The sequence below is a fragment of the Embiotoca jacksoni genome, unplaced genomic scaffold (assembly GCF_022577435.1).
Source record: "Embiotoca jacksoni isolate LCO1_2020_lvr unplaced genomic scaffold, fEmbJac1.0.p SCAF_5, whole genome shotgun sequence".
NCBI classification, from domain to species: Eukaryota; Metazoa; Chordata; class Actinopteri; family Embiotocidae; genus Embiotoca; species Embiotoca jacksoni.
The window spans coordinates 16069287-16092488 of record NW_027185403.1 but is presented as its reverse complement, the minus strand read 5'-3'; the positions used below and the strand labels follow the sequence as shown (position 1 = coordinate 16092488).

General features: G+C 41.4%; 1 protein-coding gene across 3 annotated transcripts; it reads right to left on the bottom strand.

Moving 5' to 3' along the window:
- Positions 1-1091: 1091 nt before the first annotated feature.
- Positions 1092-23114, bottom strand: stag2b (STAG2 cohesin complex component b). 3 transcript variants are annotated; one of them, XM_069170670.1, is made up of 34 exons: positions 21981-23114; positions 20653-20780; positions 20486-20567; positions 20167-20310; positions 19932-20028; positions 19706-19782; positions 19316-19520; positions 17907-18058; positions 16571-16644; positions 16324-16447; positions 15289-15387; positions 15034-15113; positions 14767-14874; positions 14414-14525; positions 14173-14290; positions 13982-14085; positions 13026-13118; positions 12844-12933; positions 12490-12693; positions 11559-11629; positions 11322-11409; positions 11119-11199; positions 10916-11008; positions 10349-10523; positions 10117-10256; positions 9892-9993; positions 9635-9783; positions 8404-8532; positions 7904-8130; positions 6804-7029; positions 5205-5312; positions 4988-5117; positions 4147-4224; positions 1092-3051 (listed from the first exon to the last, which is right to left on the bottom strand). In XM_069170670.1, exons 2-34 carry the CDS (start codon positions 20694-20696, stop codon positions 3028-3030), a joined length of 3828 nt encoding a protein of 1275 aa, XP_069026771.1. In that variant the 5' UTR covers positions 20697-20780; positions 21981-23114; the 3' UTR covers positions 1092-3027. The 3 variants fall into 3 exon arrangements, with proteins under 3 accessions (XP_069026771.1, XP_069026770.1, XP_069026772.1); XM_069170669.1 differs by having other exon boundaries at positions 22929-23114; XM_069170671.1 differs by having other exon boundaries at positions 4988-5114; positions 22929-23114.
- Between the last annotated feature and the right edge of the window lie 88 nt (positions 23115-23202).

Here is a 23202-nt window from a genome sequence, read left to right as displayed (position 1 = left end):
GAAAGAGGTTCAGTTAATGTAGAGAAAACATGTTTTAAATGGCCACGAAGTACTGTTCAGATCTTGTTAGACGGGTTTACCCAGAGAACTCATGCGTGTCGGAATCCCGGTTCCCAGTCCTCCTTGACCCTCTGAGGTTTCAACACCAGCTGAACTGATAGTGCTTGTGGAGGCCTTTGGGTTATCAGAAGTAAATATTCGCTGGGAACCCAACTGAGGCTGTGGCTCTGATTTAAAGTCAGCAGCAGCCGTGACCTCTGCAACATAACTTAACCGAAGTCAGCCCGAGCAGATGCGCTGCTGTGGGATCAGGCGCCGGAAGGAGGGAACGGAAGCGTGAGCCGGGGAGATACTGGTGTGACAAAAGCTTACAGGCGCTCATCAACATTTTACCTTTAGTCTCTTTCTGCATGAGCACTACTAACAGCACGTTACCAAAAAAGAGCCGACAGCTCACAGGACAATCAAACAGGGCTGCCGAGGCAAGCGCTTTTCTGCACATTATTCTGACAGCCGCCGTGTGACAAGCAGACTGACGTCGTGATAGATGAGCCTCTTCATGTGTCACAAGCTGGACATGAAGGGAACTCTCTGCCAGGTCCAATTCCAGCACGCCCGCAATGAGCTGAGCTCCTCTTATTAAACACGCACTTAACACTCAAGTCTGTGTCGCATTCATCCTTTCTTCTGCTACCTCACCTCCTCACTTTTATCATTAGAACAACTGTGGCGCCCCTTTTGTCTCCACACAAGACATCAGTGTTGCTAAAAAGGGTCCTTTTGAGAGTCAAAACAAATGTAAAAGCTGCCATATACAGGGAGATGTGTCTCAGAATACATAGCCATGGATTTTCAGCAAAGTGAAACTGACACGTATATTACAAAGAGCGACACAACACTAACAATGCCGTTGTGGGGAGATGAGGCGTCTGCCTTGGACTACACTGCCCCCAAGTGCCATTACAGGGAATAACTTAAGTGAGTGTCACCCCAACTGAGCTATATTTACCCCAGATAGAGCTGCAAAGGGGGGGGGGGGGGAGCAGATTAAAGGTATTATTGTGTAAAAGTAAAAATAAAAGTACCACCGATGAAATGTGTTGATTTTTATTCAAAAGTTACTGTCTCCAGACAAGTACAAATCAGAAAACAGAGTGACTGAAAGAGGATGGGATAATAGACAACAACTCAGAGTGTAGGCAAGAGTGCAGAAAAAAAATAATAAAACACAGAAATGGCCAAAAAGGAAGGAAAGAAATTAAATTTTGTATATATACACATGATCTAATAAGAATTTATACCGATGTAGTGGTAAGTAACAAACAATAAACAGTACTTTTTCCTTAAAAGAATTTTCTTTTTTACTTACATAAAATAATTAGGCAAAACACATATAGGCTGTTTATCTACTTTATCACATTACATCTGACCACCTCATATTTCATGTTCTAAGAAGCCAATTATCCACCTTTAAACATGACTGATCCTCTGACATGGAAGATTGCTGTGAGAAAAGGTGACCTCCACAAGCATGTTTAAGGCTTAAGCATGGAATGACTACAAAATAAAAACCTCAGTAGACAAAACATTTCATTAAAACTTGTGTGTGACAAATATATGTCAAAATCTAAGCTTTGTCTAGCTGCCACAGCGCTGCTGAATAACTTTCATCTTCAGTATTGTCTGAATGACTACCTTTTTAGTTTAGTTTCAACATTAGAAGTATTTTTTTTGTGACAGGACTTTTCATGTTGAGAAAACCTTAAAGCTGAATTTCACAAGTCTTTTCATTAGTTTTATCCAAACTAATTTACATGTAGGAAAAAAGGTAGAAACCCGAAGACATTATCAAGACAGAAAAAAAACAAAAAAACAAAAAAACAAAAAAAAACAGAAAAATACAAATTTAAAAATCTTCCTTGATGCATGGCTTCACATGCTTTCATTTTTTTTTTTTTTTTTTTTTTTTTTTTTACTTACACATTTCTCAAACTTTGTGACTGAAGGTTGAAAAGTTGAAAATAAGAAAAACCAAAAGCACATATATAAAATCAGCACCGATTCATATATACCTTTTATTTAAAATGTAGAGATACCCATTTCAACATTATGCTGCTGGATTTAAAGAGAAAAGGTGTGATTTTGTTTGACCGAGCTGCTGTCTTCCAGAGCCCACACAGTGGCACTGCTGGGATACAACTCATTACTGGGCAGGTGGGAGGGAGGGGGGGGGCACGTTTTTCTAGTCGATGATGGTTAAAAGGAGTGATCCAAATCTTGGGGTAAGCTCTTGGACTTACTGCTTAACAGTGTGGAGCGTTCAGTGGACTCTAGGAATCTTCACAGCATAAAGGGATGTTGACTGATTCTATGTGACGTCTCACCATCTTAACCACCAGTGGTTATCAGGACCTCAACTCAGGCCCAACAACAGGGAGAAGGAACTTAAGATATAGAAGGAGGGGGGGAAAAAAAAAAAAAAAAAAAAAAAAAAAAAAAGAGCACAGAAACATAAAGACCTCCATCCACTTGGCTAACACAGTACAAGCAAGCTACTACAGTCCGTTTATAAATAACTACTTCACACCTGGTAACTTACTACAATTGTAAAAAGGGTTAGACATAAACAAAAAAAATGTTTCTTAAGTTAAACACACCAATTCATCCCCATTAAAAAAAAAAATTTAAAAAAAAAAAAAAAAAAAGGAAACAAAAAAGCTATTATTGATTTTTCTTCCGACATGTCTCATTTCTAATAGGTTTGGAAGTGGCCTGTTACACTATTTCTGAACAGGAAGAGCTTACCCAAGATTATAAAAGTAAATATTTGAAACAAAGTCCTCTCTGAGCAAGCAACACTGAGTGTGGGTTGTCATTGGTCCACGTGGAGTACAAGCCAGAATTTTTTTTTTTGTTTTGTTTTTGCTTTTTCTTACAGAAAACACTTCTGTTTTCGCATCTAAAATTCTCTTTAAATACAAAGCGCCTCTTCTGTTATCCCAGCGTCAAAATCATCTGGATATTAGCTTAAAACATGGACACCCCGAGGACCTAAAGGAAACAAACACAACGTTAATAACGGTCAGAAACTCTCTTGTACACGTTGTATTTGAATGTATCTGTAATGACTTCCATGTGATTAAATTAAAGTACAGGTATTTATCACCAGTGTGATCTGTGGACACGAGTCATATTTGACTGCAATGAAACTCATTGGCTCTCATAACTGCCAAAGTGTCACACTGGACAAAGTATCATAGCAAATAATGAACAGTCTAAAGTCAGACAGAAGAAGTGCTGAAGTGAAACTGACTGTCGAATTACGTTGACAGTAAAAAAATTAAAAAATTAAAAAAAAAGATAGGGAATAGGGTGGGAATAATTGCTGTTTTTTTCCGTTTATATCGCATCGCATTTAATACATTTAATTTCAACGTTTAAGGTTTCGTAATATAATGTCATGAACAGCCACAATATTTTTAACATTGTGGGAAAAACGGACCTGAGGCTGATTTGTTCTGAGCTGCGGTGTGGTGGCGAAAAGCTCGGAAGCCAAGTATGCTGCATGTTATTTCTTTGCTCAGAAAAAAAGATTTAATGGAACAAGATGTAAAGGATTAAGCAAAGACAAACCTGTTTTCTGCTACTTTTTGTGGTCAAAAATTATTCATGTCTGCCACCAAACATTCACACAGCACTCTTTCGAGTCTGATTCAAAAGCCCAGTTTTAGAACAACCAAAAGGCAAAATCCCTTAGGGTTCGGGTTCCTAAGGTTGTGACATGCTGAAACAAGAATTTACTGCTGGCCATGCAGTCTGAAATAAATAAAAATTGTTTACACAAGCATAAATGGCTGCTCTGCGACCGCAAATAAATGTGGCACTCGGCTACAGGCTGGTCAGCTGGACATGTTTTGCAGTCTCAGTCAGCTCCCAAATACAACAAGCCAGCAAGTAGTCCATGTAATGTGCCTTGTTTTCAAGCCATCTGCTTTTAATTCACTTGCAAACAGTGACATCTACTTTACAGTATCATTATTTACATGAACAAAAATCACAAGTCGCGTCCCTTCGCATGACCGCCGCGCCGGGATTAGTCCGAAGCACGAAGCAACCACTTCTGAGTAAAGTGTAGATGAGCCTCACCGATTCATCCATGATAGAAGCGGGGTCAAAGTAGTCGGGCTTGAGCTCAGACCTCTCGCGGCGATTCTTAGAGGGCGGCTGGACGAGAGAGAGAGAGAGAGACGGCATGTTTAGAGGAGACACCGGAACAACTCCCGCTCAGCTGCTTCGTCACACAACCGACCACTGTTCACACCATCGCACCCAAAACAAACTAAAGCACAGATGGGTGCTGGGGGAAATAAACACGATGCCGCGTTAAGATTTGAAGCAATACACAATACCGCAAAATCAAACGTGTAATTTCAGCAGATATTTGGAGCATTTAACTGGAGTGAATTTTAGAGCAACGAGGGCAGTTGTACAATATTCTTGTTGATTCAACATGACATATGGAGACGGTCTCGTGGAGCCCGGCTCCAGCAGAAGCATCCAAAATAGAGGTTTATCGCGGATCAAATTTAGTTCTGGCTTTAACCTCCTCATACATTGCTCTGTGGTGTTGGCGTAAACGGGCAAAAAAAAATTGTCATGTTGCCTCGTGTGGTACCATCGGTGGCGAGGGACTGCCGACAGAGTAGAGGTTTCATCTTTTTAAAAACCAAAAACAGATATATCCTTCCCTCGAGCCAACATTTCTTTTTGATGATTTCTTCTGTTTCTTAGCTACAAATGTGCATGAAAAAAAAATGACAGATTGTATGCATACAAGAACAAACAAAAGGCCTGGCTTCAAAGGATGGCAGCATTCCTATATTTGTCTGCACACTATGTGGGAGATCTAGTGAATTTGAATGAAGTATAAAAAATTAAAAAAAAAAAAAAAAAAACTCGTGAAAACTCTGCGATATTTGTGTCTCACCAGATCAATATCCATGGTGTCAAAGTCCATGCCTTCATTCAGGTCATCCATACGACCCTCAGATGACATCATCACATCCTCCACAATCGGCTCTTCGTCTTCCTCCATGAGCCCAGTGCCGCGACGACTGCTAAGCAAACCATGATATATTTACGGAGGTGTACTTGTTATCAGATTAGTGCATGCGTGTCTATGTGCGGGGGCGTCGGTGTCTTACATAGCATGCTGCAGATTGGTCCTGAGCTTGGCATAGTTCATGGCTCTTTCTTGCTGCTGGCGTGCCTCCTCCTGCTGTCTCTGAGCCAGCATCCACGTCACCTGGGAACTAAAGGCACAAGAGCACATTAATCAGCCACGGTTTTGAATCCACGTGTGCCTCGTGTCTTAACCGGAGATGCCGTGAGGATGTCACATACAACTATGTCGCACACTGGCCTGGCGCCTATGAAAAGCCAGGGTGGATAAATAAACGAGTCAATCACGATCCCAGTAGAGCAAACCCTTGGCAGACTGTTGAGTACAAGCATTTTGCAATCATTTGCCCTCAAAATTAATAGCATGCAAATGGGAAATTACATTAAACCCTATCCTAATGTATTTTGGCTCATTCCAGTCACATCCCATTCTCAGAGAATAAGTGATGCGCTGAACTGAATGATAGGCCTGCACATGAGCCGGGATATACTTTTAAAATCTTGTGGTGCTAAGCATTAGGATGCACTGAAATAACAGAATATTCATTCCAAGTACGTGGCCATTGAAGAGTTTTGGAAATGCTGGGTCAACAAAGCAAAGCAGGAAGAGAAAAGTAAATGCTGGACTGTGAAGTTTATTCGTACTTTTGAGGTTCTTTCAGACTGTGAGCTGTTGCCACTGTGGCAACGTTGGCATTGTGTGTTTGGAATTGGAAGCAGCAGGACGCCTCACCGCTGCTGTTTCTCCAGGCAACCTCCAGCTCTATGAGCCTGAACACAACGGGCTGCTGTTATCAGCTGTACACTATGTTTAATCTCATCATGAAGCTAAACAGTGAATTGCAGATTAAAACCAAGGAAATTGTTAACAGCACGACGCAATTAATACGGCAAGTTCTGTAAAACGTATGTCATAAAGGTCGTTTGTTGGCTACGTCCAAATAATCCGATCTTGGAGCTGATGTTGCTCAGAGACTTTCTCCTCATTGATCTGTCCATTCTCTGCTGGTGAAGAGGCACATCATTCACTGAACTCAGTTTGCAACATCAGCTTGTGCTGTTTTTCTGCGGTTGCCATGGTCACACAGCAGGCTACAGTGGAAAGTTGAAGTTCAACCATCATAAACTCTGATGGCATCAGTGGTCGTGTTTACACAGAAAAGAAGGGAGGCGGCAGCTCGCTGGCTGAAAGCACTTTCACCGTGTGACATTCAAGGATACTAAAGTTTGATGGTGTCCAGAGAGGAGCGGAAATATTTAAATATCCATATTTATTATTCTGCACCTACGGGATCTTTAATTTACATAAATTAAATGAAAGCTGTATTTCTCGTGACATAAATTAACACCAGTCTCTTAGAGGGCATTCGTCTGAGGCTGTCTGAACCTTTTTTCAGATCTGGCCAACAAAAGTGTTCTTTTATTTGATTTTGTACTTAAAAGCGTTTTGCATTTTATTCCAAAGTAGGAATTCATCAATCTTCTACAGTCAAGCTGTTCCTTTGAACTTAGAAAAAAAAAAAATATGTGCACGTATTGAACTGTGACCCCCGTAATGAGTATTGTGCTGAACTGTGAAGTGACTGCAACGGTTCAGGAATGCAACACAGAGGCATGCATACTTGTAATCCATGGGTGTCTGGTGGTGCTGAGGCGTCTGTTGATGGTGCTGTGGGTGTTGGTGGGGCTGCTGCTGCTGCTGCTCGTGAGGGATGGGGTAGACCCCCAAGAAGCTGTCATCACGTCCCCTCTTGGGGTCTCGCATGGCAGTGGAGGTAAGGTGGGGGGACGGCATCATAACTGGGGTCTGCATGCTCTGCTGCCACACCTCGCTGCTGCTGCTCTCCTCTGCAGGGGAAGTACCAGCGTTAGGCACATTTCAACCAACCTGCACGGGACTGATTTTGTAATACATTTGGCCAAAGTTGGCAATTGTCTTCCCAAGCCCCTTAAGTGTGGCCATTGTTGAGTTTCAAAACAAACCGTGAGCAAATTTACAATCGTTATTGTGAACTAAAAATGAAAAACAAATAATCAGCAAATCAATCTTTACACCAAGACAGGGGTTCTCACAGTTTGTCCTTTTTAAAGAGGCGTCGGTATGGCATTTCTAGAAGTTTAGTATACTCTTTCAGTATGTGGATTACAGTACTGGGTGCTGGGTGAGTTTGCATGTCAAAAATCATTTTGACGGTGAAATCCAAACCAAAGATAACTGACAGATGGAGTCACAAAAAAAGAAAAAAGAAATGTAAATAAAATATAACATTCGGCATTGTAGAAACATCCTTGGTCATGAAGAGATGTTAATCAAACACAGATTTAAGTGACGGTACGTGATTGCTGAGGAGTACTTTGACTCTCTCCTACCATCTGCTGTTTAATCTCCTCACCCATCAGCTCGGCTGGCTGAGCAAAGCTGGTAGGAACACATCTGGGTTAATCTGGGCTCCAACTCTGCTTTTGTAACATTATTTCTGGGCTGTATTGTATGTGGTTTTCAAGAATATAGCTTTTTCAGAGTAATTAATAACCATTAACTAATTCTTGTTTAGAGTTAAAACAAACTGTTGATATCCTGTTTTAAAGCTTTTCAACTACACTGGAGGTTAATGTGTGTTCCAAAAAAAACAAAAAAAGAAGAAAACACCATAATTACGCTGTTAATTAACTTCTTTTGTTTTGGGGTTGTTGTTTTTTTTTTTTCGTTCTGGAGCAATACCTTCTGGCAGCTTCCTCTTGGCGGCTGAAGTTCCCGCTGTGGCAGCAGGAGGCTTAGTCTTCTTGGAGCGAATGGAGGAGCCTCTGCTGGAGTAGCCACTCATCACAGACATGGTATCATCATCACCACCAGCCTGCAGGGAATTCCTGTAGGAGATGAGGGGAAGCCAGCAGTCCTCTCGCTGCAGTGCCATCTGGAATGTCATGAAGCGCTCCAGGTACATGTGGCTGGGGAGGGGGGGGGAGGGGGGAGCACAGAGACAAGATTAATGAACGCGTGCATACAGAGGACAAACTTTACACATGAAACCAGGTGCACATTCCAATTGGAGCATGAAAAAAGAAGAAGAAGAAGAAGAAAAAAAAAAAAAAAAAAAGCCTCTCACGCTGCCGAAACACCAGTTGCACCAGTTGCCACTAACACCTGTTGCACTGAGCCACTGAAGCCTCACACTCAAAAGCGGAACAGAAAAAAAACAACCAAAAAAACAAAACACTTACACAGTCCTCTTGTCTTGTTTCATAAGCTTGGAGGAGAACTCGCTGAGGATGTCCAAGAAAGCCAGGTTGAGGGGAGGGCCTCCTTCTCCCTGGGGACTGGGGTCCTTAAATGCAAACTCAATACCGTCCCTGAGAGACGCACAAAGACAGAGAGGAAGAACAGGACACTGTGAGCGAAGACGAGGAACGCTTTCATGGAGTAGTAAAAAAATAAATAAAAAATGAAGTTTTAAGTATTTTTTTAAGACATTTATTTATTCCAACAAGGGACACTGATCTTTACCAACCCGTATTTGATTAAAGCTGCTTACAGACATGTTTTGGACATTTCAATAAAGCTCCACTCATGTTTAACGATATATAAAAACTTGTTTGAGTGAACAATTTGTGTCTGGTATGTTCACAACGCAATTATGTGCAACATAAACTTTAAAGTTTGACCATTTTAAATACTAGATAGAATCCGAGCAGCATTTTTTTCATTATTTAAAAGCCTGTTGCACAGGCGCCATATCCCGTTACATAGTATGCACATATGTCACACAAGTGTAGAGGATACCCACGCTAGCATAGGAAGCGTGCATTCACTGGCTTTCCTGGGACCTATGTGAGATTATAATTCAATAATCCACATGAAAGAAAGGAAACCCATGTGATGTGGCTGAGGTGTATTTACAAATGTGGAGAAATATGAACGTATAAATACTCATATTTCCATGGCTGCTTAAAAGAAGAAACATGCATTATTAACAAAGGTTAAGACTGCATTAAAATATATTTCTTTTGCCACTGCACTAGTTGATGTTTGGAGAAGCTTGTGGGAAATGTATGATTATGCAGCAGCAAATAGAAGTGCTGTTTGATAAAGTTTTAGACCTCACATTTTGCAACAACATCTTGTGCAGCTCTTTTGATCAGTGCAAAGGTTACGTACGTAGACTTTGTCCAACAGAGCAGGCTTGTTTTTATAATACTGCTCTTTTCCACTGTGTTCAAACAGCTCAGTGTCGTTTTTACATGTTTTTCTACATGACTGTCAGTGTATGGGAAACAGACTAAACTGCAACATTCGATAGCTTAAGAGAGGTCCCCAAAATCCAGAGGGAAAATAACATGGCAAAAGGAAACACAGCATTGAAGGAGTAATTTGTCTAACATGGCAGTTCCCAGATATGAGGCCAAAACTGTAAGATGAGTAGCGCAAACCAGCAAGAGAAGGATGAAGCCTTACTTGTGTAGCATGGCTATGGCATCTCTGGTTTTGACTTGGTCGAGGCCGAAGGTTAGAGAAAAACGACGAGCCAACTCTTTGATTCCACAGAACGAAGAGGACGAGCGATCAAACCCATGACCCAGGTCCGACAGCATTTCATTAAACAGCTAGCACCAAGAGAGACACGGAAAATTAGATAAACAACATCTTTAACACGGGACAAAGGTCAGAATTACTGAACAAATTCATGAATGAGCAAGAATGTGTGCACTGACCTGCTGCAGACTGAGGATGAGCGTCTTGGCACATTGAATCTTGTCAATTTGCCGAGTCTTACTCATGGTCTCCTTGATGATGTCACCGTAATCATTGTAATACTGTCAAGGAAAAAAGCAAGCGCAAATGGGTTTATTAAAACCAGTGTTTCTAATGCACGAGTCCTCCTTATTCAAAATGAATGGCTATAACGTAGAACTGTGTTTTCTAAATGTTTAACTTACTCTCATGTATTGTTTGAAGATGTCAGCTCCGGTCTTCATTTCGACCACACAGTAGATGATGAGTTTACAGTATGCTGCCAGGAGGTTTCTCCTCTTGTGCAGAGCTTCAATCTTTACTGCCTCATCGTCCTGTTGCCCGTCTGAGATGACAGAAAAATATCATTTGAAAAACCATGCTGTTTACTTGCTCATGCCATTGAAGTGTACTAATACTGCATATTTGCATCTGTACCTGTGCTATTTGTGTCGTCGTCCTGGTCTATGAAGACATGATTCAGGATGAAGGAGAGCAGTTCGGACTGCAGCGAGTCCTCTGGGGAATAGACCAGAGGCTCCAGGTGTTCCCTGCCCCCGGACACCATCTGGTGGCTGAAGATGAGCAGAAGATCACACAGGATGGTGAATGCCTGTGGGAGAAGAGAAAAGAAGAACAAAAGGTTACACTTTGTGTGCACAAGCATTATACAAGCAGACTCCTTACGACTGAGGTATTAAACTAAGTGTCTGTGTATGATTATACAGAACACCTTCATAACAAGTGAAAATCTGACTTCTCATCAGTTGCAAGCCTGAGATGGCTTTTTAGCACATATGAAAGAGCGTAAAGCGTATTCACTACGGCCACTTATTCAGGCAATACCACTTTTCTTATCGGCGTTTGTGGCCATAAATATCCATCTCCTATGAGGTAAAAGCTTTTATTGCATTGCCTATTTATTCATGATCTCCATTTATTGCTCTTAAACGGATCTTACAACTCCTCCTACACAAGGAAAGGAGGTTTTCTCCCGTCTGTCACCTGTTCTTTGACTGCCGTGTTGACATTGGTGAGGTAGCGCTGACACATCATGCAGAATGCCCTCATCTGTTTCCGCAGGGTCACCAGATCATCCTGATACAAAGGACAGTTACACATTATTTTACATCGCACGTACACTCACACCTGTCCACGTCTGTTACAACACCGCAGAATAGAGATGATGACGCTAATGTCGACCTCACCTTTCTGGAGCTGCCCTCAGATGACTTAGCCAGGTGCCACAGGATCACATAGTGGGTACACTGCAGTGAATGGATGACTATCTGCTCACAAGAAGAAAAAAACAAAAGAAAAAAAGGGGGAGGAGGGGGTTCATATTTATTTAGTATTCACAAAAAGAAACATTTGTAGAGGCACAACTTGGTACTTGTGTATATTTAATTACCTGCTCAGGCATGTCTCCATTCTCTATGCCTGTGTTGAGAAGCTTGAAGTTGCTGGTGAAGAGGTCCCACCCTGACAGGTCATGTGCACTGCAACAGAGGTGATAACGTCTCATCAATTTCAGACACAAGTACACAGAATCACAGGTAAATTACTGCTCTAACTGCAGAGGGCGCAGGAGATGTTAGAAGGCGGATATGAAGTGAGGAAATGAGTACTTCTGAGAATAATTTCATACTTGTGAAATGCTGTGATCCTCTTTAGAGTTGACAAAACCTGATAAGCATCATCTTCATCAGCATCTTCACCCTGAAAGGAGAAATTGTGGAACTGTGATTTTATCCCATAGATTAAGATGTTTACTCATCTGATAAAGACTGAATCCTCTAGAATTAAAACAAGTAAACGTTTTCAGGTTGTCCAGTAACACAAGTATCTAATGAACTACTTCTCACACTGTTGTTGGATTTTCTCAGTGTTCCACATAAGCAGTACATCAATCACATATCTAAATGTTTACAGTTAATGTGCAGTAGTAAATGGCCTTTTTCTATAAACACAGTGGTTTACTTAAGTTAGTCCTCAATGTTTTGTAATTACTACAGCTCAAGGAGGGAAAAAAAAAGAAGATGAGATTCTCTCAGATTAGAAGAAAACCTTATTATTAAAATAAAAGAAATACATTCTGAGGGTAATATTAAAGCAAGAGCTCGAGATATCTGCTCACTTGTGAGAGATCCATAAAACAGAGCAATACTTCAAGGTGCACATGAGCAAGCTAAAATTCCTGTTTTCTGATTACACTGGACTTTGTTGATATTAATGAAACTAATTACCATGTTATTGAAATATTAGTAAATACAAAGTAAAATATGTCTGACCCAGTTTAACCTTAACCTCAATTTGCTGTTCCATCCATTAACATTGTTTGGCAAGAAAATATGATCATCTGAGAGGTTAAATAATATGTGGCTGTAGGCTACTGCAGAGTAGGAGAATTTGACGTCAATGAGCAATATTGTTTGTCCCAAACAACACTGGTAACACCTCCACTGTGTCTTACAGGCGTCGCGTCGCGTGACATGGAGACATCTATGCGTGTTGATTTTCAAGCTCAGTTTGCCAAAAGAATAATGAGTATATTTGTATTTGCACACCGTCACTCCTACCTCTTGTAGAAAATCCTCCAGTAGCCTGTTGAACTTGTCCACCAGCTCATCCAGCAGCTGGGAGCGGGCGATGTCTACCCTGTTAAAGATTGTGAACTCCTCATTGCAGAGGGCGTGGTAAGTCTTGGAGCAGGACTCCAAAACCTCAGTGTCTGTGTGCTTCTCCACAATTTCTCTGATCTGTCGCAGCAGTGATTCCAGGTGCTGGAGTAGAACGAAAGAGATGGACAAATCAATATCATGTGTGATAACCGGTAATGAGGAAGACAAATGATCATAGTATTATGTTAAATACACTCATCCAATTTTGTCCTGTTCTGAATGGTGTTGTCTAATGAGCCAATTTGTCTTTACCTTCTCCAATCTTCCTGTCGTATAAATTTCCAGGTCAAAGAACTGAGGCAGCTGCAACAAGTTAGTCACTTTCTCTGCATCCACAGCGTACTGTAGAACAAACAACATAATGATATTTAATGATGCTAAAAGCGCACACAAGAAATACTGCTCGTCAAAAGCAGTGAGTGGAAGTAACATACCTTGGCCAGTAGAGGGGGCAAAGCCACAGCAAACAGCTCTGTCATTCTGGTTCTATCATCCAGTTGAGTCTTCTTCTCTTTAGCTGTCATCACCTGATCGTGTGATACAAGCACATTAGATAGTTGTCCACACAACGAGTTTGCATTCATGCATACAAAAGTCTAGTCTTTTAGTAAAGTTTACTTTTTCACTACAGCATTTGGGGTTAATTTAAACTCCAGCCATATATTATTTTAGCCAGGATTATTTATTTTTCCTTTATCACAGGGCTTTTCACATTTGGAGAGGTTTGTAACTTTAGTCCAGCTACTCGGCGCAGGTTATTGATTTTACTGCATCTTCTAGATTATTTAAGTAGTAAAACAAAACCTAGAAGCAGGTCTTTTTAACTTGATGTGTTGTACACAACCCAGTAATGCTGCTTACACATTCGAGATCAAAAGACACTCTGGCTTAACCCAGTAGGAAATAAAAAGAAAAACATTCATGTAACATTTAGTGAATACAACTCTACAGAGTCGCAGCTACGCATCAACTTTTTACTGCTATGAACATGTAGAATATCTGAATATCCTTGTTGTCCAACAACTGACAATTGAATGAATTTTCAAAAGTTAGTTAACATTAACACAAAACATTTCAGCACAAATTACATGTCATTATCGGCATGCGATACATTCAAATATATTCCACAAATACACAAAGCAATCCTCTTATTCTCTGGTGTCTCAAATTATGCAAACCACAGCAGTCAGACAGAGCAAAGAAAGCAAAGGTTTAAAAATGATCAACCACACAACTAGCCTCAGCTTCAACTGATCCCGGTCCAGAGTTCAGTAATCAATGTAATCAATCTTCAACACAACTGTCATCATCGAAATCCCAGGACAGTTAAAACAAACAAACAAACCAATCTTGGTTCACTCTTCAAAGTGTGTGTGCTCGCCACTCTTACCCTCTTGCCTGTTCCTCTTCCAACAGGTGGGTGGCATTCAGCAGCCTGGCGTACAGTGCACAGCATGATTTCAATCAAAGCCGTCTCTTGTCTGTCTGTGAGAGCTACAAAAAAACAGACACACAACAATCAGTGTTGTCTGTAACACAGTTGTGTTTTGAATTGCACAATAAAAGAAAGCGGTAACATACCTTCCTCTCCTGGCAACGGGTCATCTAGCAGTAAGCTGATCATACACTCCCAGTCTTTCAGTAGCTCGGCACCACATTCCCATAGGGAGTCCACAAGGTAAGCTGCGTGCTCGTGGAGCTAACAAGAGAGGTGTTCACACAAATGAAGGATGCATCACGGAATTTCTTACATCCACTACTATGAATGAAGAGAGAAATGTTGCCTGGATGGGGAAGTACAAAATAGAATATGATAATGTACCTCACTCTCCAGGAAGAAAAAGACAGTGGTCTTAATGAGGTTGGCATTGGGGCTTTGTCTGCCTCTTCTTTTGGGGGCACCTTCCTCCTCCGGTTCCCGCTGGCTGAACAATCTTTGAGAAGATTTATCATGAGTAGGATATCAAACAAAACCCTTACATAATACTCCAACAGCATTTCATGAAATCAGCAAGGGGCTCACCAAATTAAAACTTATGAGCTCAACTGAGAACTGACTCACAAATTCCAACAGAGACTGATCGTTGAACAACTGTACAAACTCAAACTCTGAATTTGACAACAAAATGACAGCAAGGATGAACCAAAGAAAAATTGGATTTATGTCTGACATACTTTTTAAAGAGGAATTCTCCAGCTGCGATTGCAACAGGCCTGTGTGCTGAGTAGACCAAGTGATAGACACTCTCACAGTCTTCAGGGGTCAGCACCTCATCTGTACTACTGCAGAGACAAACACAGACAGTTACTAAGGAGTTGCTCATAGCACACATGTACTTAATGTAACTGTGTACAAGGGCTTGTCCTTCATGTACAAACTGTCCCCCCCCCCCCCCAATATGTGGTCAACGACATTCGATATCATCAAGAACAGCCACTTACTTCAAGACTAGAGTGAGCAGTTTAATTGCTTGTACTGCAACGTCATACTCTTTGTCAAGAGTCATGGAGACAATACGGTCCTGAGCAAAGAGACAGCAGACCTAATGAGTCATTTGGCTTCATAGGTTTAGTAATTGTTAGTAAAATGAAAACATGTGACCAGAGTGTGAGTCTACAGTTTGTTTTTGTATCAGAGTGCAGAAAGAAATAAAGTGGTAGCTGTTGTGTTCAAGTTGTCCAGCAGGTGGTGCTGACCTTGAAGCGACTGGTGAAGAGCTCCAGTCTGGCATTGAGTTCTCTGTTGTAGTAGAGGCCCTGCAGAGCTGTCAGACACTTCAGACGTACCTCGCCTTGCTGGAATAGAATTAGAACACATTTGTATCCATTACTGGTTTTGGTAGGTATGAGATGCAATCAGGATTGTTTTTAAATATACACAAGTTAAATTACATTAAGAAGAGTGTGACCTTATTTTTTTTTCCCTAATTAGACCTCTTCTCAGCACTGAACAACCACATCTCCGTCACTCTCCTGTTAGTTTTCATGAACCTGTTCATGTTGGACATCTTACACCTCTTACAAATTTATTGTTGTATAATTTCTAATTTAACTTTGCATAACTCAATCTGAGCAGGTGTCTCATCACACAAAGTATGCATAAAGCACTTGTGTGGGTGCGCAGCGCTGCTAAAGGCACAATCACTGACTCCGTTTTAAACATTGTGTAGCCACCAGAACAGAAACCTGCTGTTACTCCAGCATTGATTGACAGATCTAATAAGCAAAATAAAAGCAGGTGAGTCTTAATTCAAGATATTTTCTCATTATTAAGGTTACTATATTTCAGGTATTTTTGTCAATATATGAGGAAAAACACATCTATGGTGAAGTAACAAATCAATTTAAATTGAAGTTTGTGATCTGGGAAACCATATCCATATAAATATATATACATATATATATATATATATATATATTTATATTTATATATATGTATGTGTGTGTGTGTGTGTGTGATTAGACACCTGCTCAGATTGAGTTATGCAAAGCTAAATTAGAAATTATACAACAATAAAATTGTAAGAGGTTTAAGCTGTCCAACATGAACAGGTTCATGAAAACTGACATGAGAGTGACAGAGATGTGGTTGTTCAGTCTGTGAACAATCACAGTGCTGAGAAGAGGTCCAATTAAGAAAGAAATAAAGGTGAGAACTCCCGTGTTGGCAGACCATAGGCGAGTAGAGACTTTAAAACTACAATGGGCATAAGAAACCTTCATGTAACCCACCTTATCATGCATCGTCCATCCCACATACTTCAGATAGCTGTCGTTGAGGAAGGCATCACTATAGAGTTTCATCCACACTCCAATCTCTTCTATACAGATTGCCCTGATTTCTGCTATCGAATCTCTGCAAAAACATTTTATCATCATTTGTAGAACAAAACACAAGAATGAAAGCTGTTCAGCAGCATCAACAACCAAGACGGTATTAAAGTTGTTGATAATAGATGTTCATTGTATGAAGCCATACCGATATCTGTGAACAAACACTCCTTTGAATATTGCATTCATCATGTTTTCAATCTCATCCTGATTTTCTTGGAGCTGAAATAAAGAGCAGAATAAAAACACATGAGCACATTTCATTAAACATACACCCTAACTGACTAGACTGCTACAGTAAGAGGTGACCAGGACTCATTTCTAACAAGATGTGCTACAGCCAACTAAGCCACCATGCTGTGGTGCGGCTGCACAGAGAACTAACAGATGGATGCCCAGTGGGACCTGCTGTTACATAACCTAATAAACTGACAATTCGGGTGGTGTAGTTGCTATTGTTTTAAAAAAAAAAAAAAAAAAAAAAAAAAAAGTATGGTCATAAGCTCAAGTGATTCAGAAATGATTGTTTAGCCAGGATTGGTTGTGTACAGGTTCTTTCATGATTTGCCTGAACAAAACAGCCTGTAGGAGGCAACAGCCTGCAAGCTGGGAAACATACAACCTTTGAGCATTCTGATATCAACTCTAGATCTTATTGAATTCTGGCACAATTTCTTGACATGACTGATGAACGCAAAGAAAGAAGACCAGGGCTATTCTATTGTGCCATGAGGCTCAGTATTAGTTGTGAAAAGCGAGGGTTCATAAACAGCCATTACAATATATACTGGTGTAAAACCTATCCACTGTGCTGACTTGTCCCCACATGGAATAATCAGTTAAATCACAAACAGCCCCTTTCACAAGCACCATTTACCGCTTAATGACTGTAAACACAGTCAGTCAATTCACTTTCATTTTGCAAAGCTAATCCCCAAGTTATTCAATCTTTAACGGATCTTTCTTTACAGTTGACCAACAAAATAACTCCAACGTGTACAAGTTGTACACCATTGCCCTTTCGTTCTGCCTTTTAATGTCCCATTAATGTAACTGCACTGGCAAGATACAAATTTATATTTTGAAAATCTGTTATTCAATTTAGAATCATAGACGAACAAGCACAGCAGAGCACAGCACAGCACAGCACAACACAGCACAGCACAGCAGAGCACAGCACAGCACAGCACAGCACAGCACAGCGAGCTTATTATATTGACAGTTTTTAGTGCATTCATATCACAGTGAGACCACACTACTTTCTGCCAAAAGTTAGAGGAAGACCTCGGTCTTGTTTGGAGCATGCCACTTTGGATAATGAACTTCATGACTAAACAAATGACTGGTCAAACTGACCTCCATCTGGCAGGAGATTTCAGTTAGAATTTGAAGCTTTCAATGGGTAAAAGTAACAAAATGAAAGAGACAGGTAGTTCGGTAAACTGCATTTCAACACAAAGGCAGCAAAGTGTGGCCGAGCTTACCTCTTTGCGTTTCTGCAGGAGCAGCTCCAGTCTGTCATTTGCCCTTTTGGCCACTATTTTATTCCTCTCCGCCTCGTACTGGCGCTGGGTGTTGTCCATGTTAATGCTCAAGTTTAGAGCTACATTCACCAGGGCTGTCATCAGCTTCATGGCTGTAAAAAGCACAAGTAACAAACATTAAGAAATAAAAAAGTCCACAGACAAACAGTATTCTTGGCTTTCAACACCATGAGAGGTTACCTGATTTGATCGTTTGTGTTTGTATATGGTGTCAATGACGTGCAACATAAACTAGCCCCTTGGTAAAATGTCATCTTTAAAACACAAACAAATCAACTTTCTCCTTAATGCTGATGAAATAAACCCAATTAAAAACCCTATTTGTATTTGGTAGAAATGTGTTCACTCTGCCTAGTTAAGACCTTACATTTGATTATGCTGGAAATATGCTGACAACAGTCACCAAGCTCCATTCACTGAGGATATGAATAGGTCTACTTTTAGCTGCATTCTGTATACACTTAAGCTCAGGCCAGAGAGCATTATTATTAAACAGGACACCATCTGAAATAAACTGTGCATCAACTGAGACACTCCAACACAAAAATAGAAGCGCAACAAAAGCATATTACTGCTGAACACTGACATTTAAGGACAAAGACGGTTACCTAGACAGAAAAATAGAGACGTGTTTTGTGGTCACACCACCCACCTGCACAGTTAAGTATTGGTTTTGTGAAACGTGCAACGCTACTGCACAAACAATACTGGCTGTGTGCTGCATACCTCGAGTTATTGTAGAGCATATGATCTGCCCCCACCAGGTGCTTTTGGCTCTTTAGTTTAGTGTGTAAAGTCATTCTTGCTGCCTACGTCAATCCTGAGCTCTCTCGTGTGCGTTACAAGCGCAACCGATGAAAAAGGTGCAAGTTGCCGTTTTCTTAAGAGGACTAAAAAAAAACAAAAAAAAGGTCTAATTGGGCAAAATAAGTGAAAACCCCTGTGTGGGTGTGTCATGGGGGCTGAGTGCCTTTATCTGTGGTTGCTTTCATTCTACACTATTCTCATAAAAGTATCGAAAATAACTTTCCTAAAAGAGCCAAAATTACGTTTTAACAATGACTGCACCCTGCAAAACATAAAGAAGACTGACAGTATAAACCTCACAACGAACACTTCTTCTTTTTTTTTTTTTAACTAAACTGAATATATACACTGTACGTGCATCGTTAATACTATTTAAAATACTTTCAAAATGCAAAATCAATCAAATTGAGCTAGTAATGTAAACAAAACAAGCTAGTGACTATCCCAACCAAGCTAACTTTTCTGTGTAGTTGAAGAACACACCACTTATTGCAATTCAGCACTCGCATTCAAATGTTCATCACAGACACAGTTCATCTTACCTGCCAGTGTTGAGGTGTGTCTGAAGGCTCGGACTTGGGAGTCTGATAGTCCGGTGAGAAGGGAGATGACTGTGTCCATCATGTACTCATCATAGATGATACTGTACTGACACTGGCGCACTAGCACAGCAATGAATTCACAAAAACTTGATTTAAACTTCTTCCACTGGGGCCCAGCGATGGTGAGAGGGTAGTCACCGCTGTCCTACAGAGGAAACAGGGGGAAGAACATCATTAAATGCTGCTACAAATAGCTGTTATGTCCACCAAGTCAGCAAGCTCTTTGGTGCTTTTCAAGTAAAAGAATTTTGATTTTAACATTTAATGTAAAATGACACCTATGAGATTCATGGTGAATATGGTAATAATTACTCTGATGACATAAATTACCTCATCAAATTCCTCTGTCATTCGTCGAATTATCTCGGAGTTCTGCATGTTGCGAAACATTTCTCCACTGACCACACCTGACAAACACAAAAGGGTTACACAGAAAATGGAGTTAGTGTTCAACAAGAACAATTGAGTGAGAAGAGAGTAATGCGGTTCAACATTTTACCTCAATATCTGTTAAATAGTGACAGGTGGGATGACGTGAACAGAAACGCATTAATACCTTTGCATCCTGAGCACTGGATGAAAAAATTGATGAGATCTAGTAGCGCAACATCTCGGTCATGTTTGTACGACTCAATCCAGTCATCAACCACTGACTGAAGGAACACAGGGTTGGACACGTTTAAAAATTGTAAATCAGTACAAAAAGTAGACCAGTTATTAACTTGAATGAAAAAAAGATATATATATTTTTTTTTACAATGTTGTAGTATCAAAGATGTTGCTGTTTATACCTGCATTGCACTCCTGCCCAGCTTCACCACCTCAAACAGCATCATGTTTTCCATGCCATTCTCTTGGTGGTGGCCATTTATCCGGCCTGCCCCCTTCCCTCCTTTTCCTTTCTCCCCTGCTGCCTTCTTCCCCTTCTTTCCACCCTAGAAAAGTATGAAAAAAAACACAGAGTAAGTTTATGAATCATAGCCGAGAGTGAGGAAAGACAAAGCTCACTTTATCCATGTGTAATATATGTTATCACAAAAAAAGACACAACACTGTGTCATCCAACCGAGATGCTGACGCAGGACAAGGGTCCATTTGTGCTTTCCATACCTTTCCTTTAGCTGTATTTGCACTCCTTCCATCGGGATCCTCAGAGAAGTCTGTGTCTGAGGAGAATCGGGTGTCTGTATCCCTGGTAGATGCAAACAAATACTAGAATGAAACTTCACTTTGACCTAAACCTTACCAGTGAATAAAAAGTGGAAGCAGGTACTTACTGAGTATAGGAGAACTCTGATGGTATTTCTGGTGCTGCTATCATTTCTGTAACATCTTCTGGATAACTTCAACTTACAACTGGCTTGAGATCTTCAGAAAATAACAGACAAGAGAGCTTGCATGTGACCTAGAATATGGAAAAAGGATAATTTAGAGAGCTACACGTGGAGATGTATTTGTCATTTTAACACAGCAAAAAAAAAAAAAAAAGATGAATTATACAAAACAAAAGCAAACATCATATATATGTGTGCTTTCAGAAATCACAGCCTCCGTAGTGAGCAAATGTTTCTTTGATGTCTTTCAGAGAAAAAAAAAAAGAAAAGGTTTCACATGGTAACAGGGGGCGGGCACAAGCGCTCCTGTCACGCTGGCTGTCTCGCCATTGGCTCCCTCTCTTTCTCAGCTCCCCTCAGTTTACAGACAACGTCATGCAAGTAAGATTGGAGTATCTTCCTCAATGGCCAAATATGGCACTGCCCTATCCGCCCCATACATCTCTCAACCAATCAAAAGACAATATCAACATCAACAAGATACTGCAGGACACAGAAACTCTTGCATGGTTGTGATGTGTAAATTAGTGGCACATAGATCAAAGAGGAGAGCAGGAGTAACTTTTCAAAACAGGATTTTTTTTATTTTTTTTTTACTCAGTCTGCAATTCAGACACAAATGTTATTTATTTTTTTTTCTTTAGCAGTAATGAAAGTCAATAAAAGCACACCGGAGTAAACTGTTCAGTCCCGAAAAAGGAAACGCAAACTCCACCCATTACACCACCCTTGGGTGCTGTGGGTGCCTCTTTCATTTCTAGTACACGCAGCACTGACATGTAACCGTGTCATTCACAAACCATGATAGGAGTTGTAAGCAGCGAGCAGAGCATATGGGCACAACTGTGATAGAAACCTGATCAAGAGCTTCCTTCTCACAACACCCAGCAAACGACGGCCCACATATGCGAAACTGAAGCTCTTAACTAAGCGTATTTATTACCAATAAATAATAACCGATGCACAAATCCCCTAATATTTACAACACGGTTAACGTATGCATGTGCGGTGTTGCACGATGCAAAGGAGACGGACGCAGCGACTTTTGCGACTTTAGACTTCACCGGGATGTTCCTGTCTTTAACAACATGGGACCGTCTCTGGTTCCTCCACAGTGAGGAGATGCTGCATGACAAGACGACGGGATCGTCTACGGGTGTAGACTGGAAAAAGTGGCGCCAAATCGGGCAGCGTATCTCATAAACGTGTGAATGCGAAGCGGCAGGAGATAAGTCTCCGATTAAAAAAAAAATGAAGAAGCGAAACTTAACCGTGTGATTTCCAGCGGGACGACGGCGCCGCAAATCAGCGACTCGGTTCCCTGTAACAACGCCGGCTCGGCAACGCTCTTCGTCGGCTCCTTGTCAAAATTGACGCCGGTGCTGCTAAGCGCCACTTTTTTTTTTTTTTTTTTTTTTTTTTTTTGGCGTCTTTTCCCGGGCGTCAGCCGAAGTAAAAAAGCACGCACCACCGAGGGCAAACAAACCCGCAATTATCCGAACCGGAAGGTCCAGAAACCCGCGCAGCGCGTTTCGCCGAAGCCGCCGATACTCGGGACCACAAAAACAAAACAACGCAAGGCTCACCGGGCTAGCGCGGGGCTAACGTTAGCCAGCGCACAACAACCGACGGTCAGCGACGTCGCCGCGGAATAAACTCCCCCCGCGTCGGGAGACCGGTCGTACCCGGTGGTCGTACCCGGTGCTCGACCGGAGACGACGCGAATAATACGAGTTGCGCCGCGATAAACGACACGGAAATAACTCCCGTTAGTTAGCCACGCTAACAGCTACCGCTAACGTTTACCCCCCCAAAAAAAAAAAAAAAAACATCACGTCCTTGCGTCCTCCATCTTGCCTCGGGAGTTCCAGTACGGTGTTGCATAAGCAACAAACACTTTGTTTACAAATATATAAAGTGCAACCAAGTCGGTTGAAACAGTAAAACGTTTCTTTCGGTCGCGAACTACGTCTTTTTTTTTTTTTTTTTTTTTTTTGCGCCGCTGTGCCACAACGTCCGGCTCCGTTAGCTCCGCTTTAGCCTCGGAGCTAGCGGAGCGGAGCTCGGCTCGGCTCGGCTCGGAGCGCCGCGCTCCCCCGCTCCCCCGCTCCCCGCTCCGCTCCGTCTCCCAGCTTAGCCTCGGCTAGCGACGCGGCTAGCGAAAATACAAATCAACTAAGTTCCCAGATAGCTTCTCCGCCATTTTACAGCTAACTTACCTTGTTGAGAAATATAGTCCCGGCAGAAGCGGAACTTTAACTACTCGCACGCCGCCTCCGTCTGAATTCCGCCGCAATTTCTGTAGAAAATAGTTTAAAAGTCGCGGTCAGAGGCGGTTTCGGACGTTCTCTCACCCCGCTTGCTCCGTAGTTCGGTTTGTTGTTTCGACGACCTGGGAGGAGGAAATCCTGGTGCAGAGCTACCACCTAGCGGCCACTCCGCCCGCGGTCGATGCAGCGTTGATGAGCTGACATCTAGTGGCGGCCGACGGGT

Coding starts and splice junctions, on each gene's coding strand:
- stag2b (XM_069170670.1), bottom strand. CDS start 20,696: ATGATAGCAGCACCAGAAATACCATCAGAGTTCTCCTATACTCA. Junction 20,568..20,652: donor TCAGAGTTCTCCTATACTCA/GTAAGTACCTGC, acceptor TGCATCTACCAG/GGATACAGACACCCGATTCT. Junction 14,086..14,172: donor CCCGTTGCCAGGAGAGGAAG/GTATGTTACCGC, acceptor GTTTTTTTGTAG/CTCTCACAGACAGACAAGAG.